The 2,597-nt window shown below is 31.8% G+C and overlaps 1 protein-coding gene across 4 annotated transcripts in view; it reads left to right on the plus strand.

Annotated features, from left to right (window-relative positions):
• The window catches only part of LOC108749806 (histone demethylase UTY), a 110,332-nt gene that overhangs the window by 82,512 nt on the left and 25,223 nt on the right, over positions 1–2,597 (plus strand). For all 4 annotated transcript variants that reach the window (XR_001939395.1, XM_018488780.1, XM_018488781.1 and 1 more), the window contains 2 exons: positions 538–721; positions 1,882–2,097. Coding sequence is in view for 3 of the 4 variants with exons in the window: in XM_018488780.1 (XP_018344282.1) it covers positions 538–721; positions 1,882–2,097 (400 nt within the window). In the remaining variant the exon portion in view is untranslated. The remainder of the gene's footprint in view (positions 1–537; positions 722–1,881; positions 2,098–2,597) is intronic.

Here is a 2,597-nt window from a genome sequence, read left to right on the forward strand (position 1 = left end):
GTAGTATTCTAAAGAAAGAAAGTGTCCCTAGAGATTCAAATAATTGTACAATATTTTATTCCTTGAAGAAAATTGGATGATTTCAGTTAATCCGAGGGAGTAGAGTTAATAAAACATCTTATTGTTAACCAGCAATCCCCGAGAGAATTGGAACGCGACTTCAAAGGCAATTGACGAATATAATCGCTCGGCTAGGCTAAAATCCCTTAGGATCTTCTATTCTCGTGAAGAGGGCGAAAATCTTGTTGTTGTGCGCTAGGGTCGTTTTTCGCGCTGCTGCGCCTATGTTTACAAGGGGGTAATTCGAGACAGCCCCCCTAGAGAAGGGATAGCAAGAGCAGTAAGAACGATTGCTGCCGGGGGCAACCCTAGGCCATACCTGAGAGAGTCTATTCAGTTTAGTTCGCTAGTAGTTTAGTTCGTCATGTAGCGTCATGTCGGATAGTAACATGGTTCTCGAGATGATAGACGAAAGAAGAAAATAACGAAAAGACAGCGTCACGTGCATCATTCGCCTTTGTTTTTTTTTTCACACAGGATGGATGTATCACGTGGTTGAATGCACGGTGCTTGGCATAACTAGAGCGCAGAAGCAATTCACAGCTATCCACTGCCTGCAGAAATCTATCGAAGCCGAACCCAAGAGCGGGCAGAGCCTTTATCTTTTAGGACGCTGTCTGGCTGCCTCTGGAAAGGTGCACGAAGCATTTATCGCATACAGGTAATGACACTCAAAAGCCAGGTACGCCATCGAGTGTAAATCTGTCGATTGAGATTGCAACGTGAAAGAATATATGGCGTGTATGAATCAATTCCACGTGTCAGGGATCCATCTAAAAATGAACTGCGTGTGCTTGAGATTTTTGAAATAATCATGAAAATATGTTAATTGAAAATTAAAAAAAAAATTGATATCATATGCCTTGTATCTAAGATATTGGAGGTAGTCGTTTAAAAAAGTTTTCCTTTTTTTTTGTCATTTGTAGCTAAAATTACAAAATATACAAAAGTTTTTATAAACATGAATTTTTTTAAGATAATGTCATGTACTTTCAAATAAGAAAATTAATTTAATTTTGTATGTCTCATTTATTATTTAGACTATGGAACGTATTTTATAGAGAACTTGTTTTATATACTTTATTTTATATATTTTATTTATGCATGTAATTTATGTGTATATACATATATAATGTGCATTTTTTATAATTACGAAATATGAGGTTTTATATGAAAGAACTTATTGTTAGTGAGATTAAAATTGACTTTTCGGCATTGCAATTTCAATAACAACCGTGTGTGAATTTTATTGCATTATTCATAGGTATTATGGTATTATTCATGGAAAAGTTTCTATTGAATGAACTTCCGAAAAGCGATGAACAATCGCTCAATTTATAAACAATTTTTAGCAATTGAAATAATCAATATCTTTAGATTTCTTCTACTTAAATAAATATTCTTTTCTCAATGAATACTCTTTTTGGCCACTTTAGATTTTTTTTTTCGAAATTTGAAAAAAAAAACTTATTATGTACGCATGCTTTAAAATATTTTTTTTTCCTTTTTTTTTTATTTACGCATGCCCTATAAACATTTAGTTATATATTTTTTGTGTGTTTACGCATGTTCCAAAAATTTATTTTTATATTTTTTTATTCATTTGTTATAATATGTTTATTAATATTTGTATAGGGCATTAATACAAAATCACGAAGAAACTTTCCAATATTATTTTCCAAAGATATTCACATTAATACGAACATACAGGCAAGTATGGTAGATTTAATATACGTATACTTCCATATACATATTTGTATACATTTGTTGTATTTTTTCTCTGTATTTGGAAATTAATGATCTTCTCCATGTGCTTAATAGAAATTCAGTCGAAAAATCGGAAGGCAATGCAGACACATGGTGTAGTATAGGAGTGCTGTATCAACAGCAGAATCAGCCTATGGACGCATTGCAAGCCTACATATGTGCTGTGCAACTAGACAAATCCCATTCGGCTGCTTGGACTAATCTGGGCATATTATACGAAAGTGTTAGTCAACCGAAAGACGCCCTAGCCTGTTACGTTAACGCATCCAGGTAAATTACATATTGCGCGAGTCATTTTCATAGCATTTCACAATTATGTCGCTCCACAATTCCACTGTAGTGGAATGTTCTATTGCTTCAACGTTGTGGCGAGTACATTTATTCATGATTTAAAAACTCGTATTTTTTTATGTTAAAAGAAAATATAAAATTTTTGATATTATTTTTATTTTTATTTTTTGAATATTTTAAATTCAAAACTGTAAAAGATAAAAATATGAAACATAAAATTATTATTTAAAAATTAGGAATAGTCTCAAGGTCCATACCAGGGCTTATATGTTCCAGTTAAATATGTTCGAATTAAATAATTAGACTATTTTAACGGTCGATTATATTAAAAATTAAATTAAATATAATGTAAAATATAATTAAAAGATAAAAGTTAAGTTAAATGATTAGTTTGCATTTATTAAATCGCTCGTTGTAATTCTGTAAGTTATATTACATGTCACTTCTTTCTTACGTTATCATTTGTATGTCACGCGGCC

Source organism: Trachymyrmex septentrionalis, unplaced genomic scaffold (genome assembly GCF_001594115.1).
Source record: "Trachymyrmex septentrionalis isolate Tsep2-gDNA-1 unplaced genomic scaffold, Tsep1.0 scaffold318, whole genome shotgun sequence".
Classification (NCBI taxonomy): domain Eukaryota; kingdom Metazoa; phylum Arthropoda; class Insecta; order Hymenoptera; family Formicidae; genus Trachymyrmex; species Trachymyrmex septentrionalis.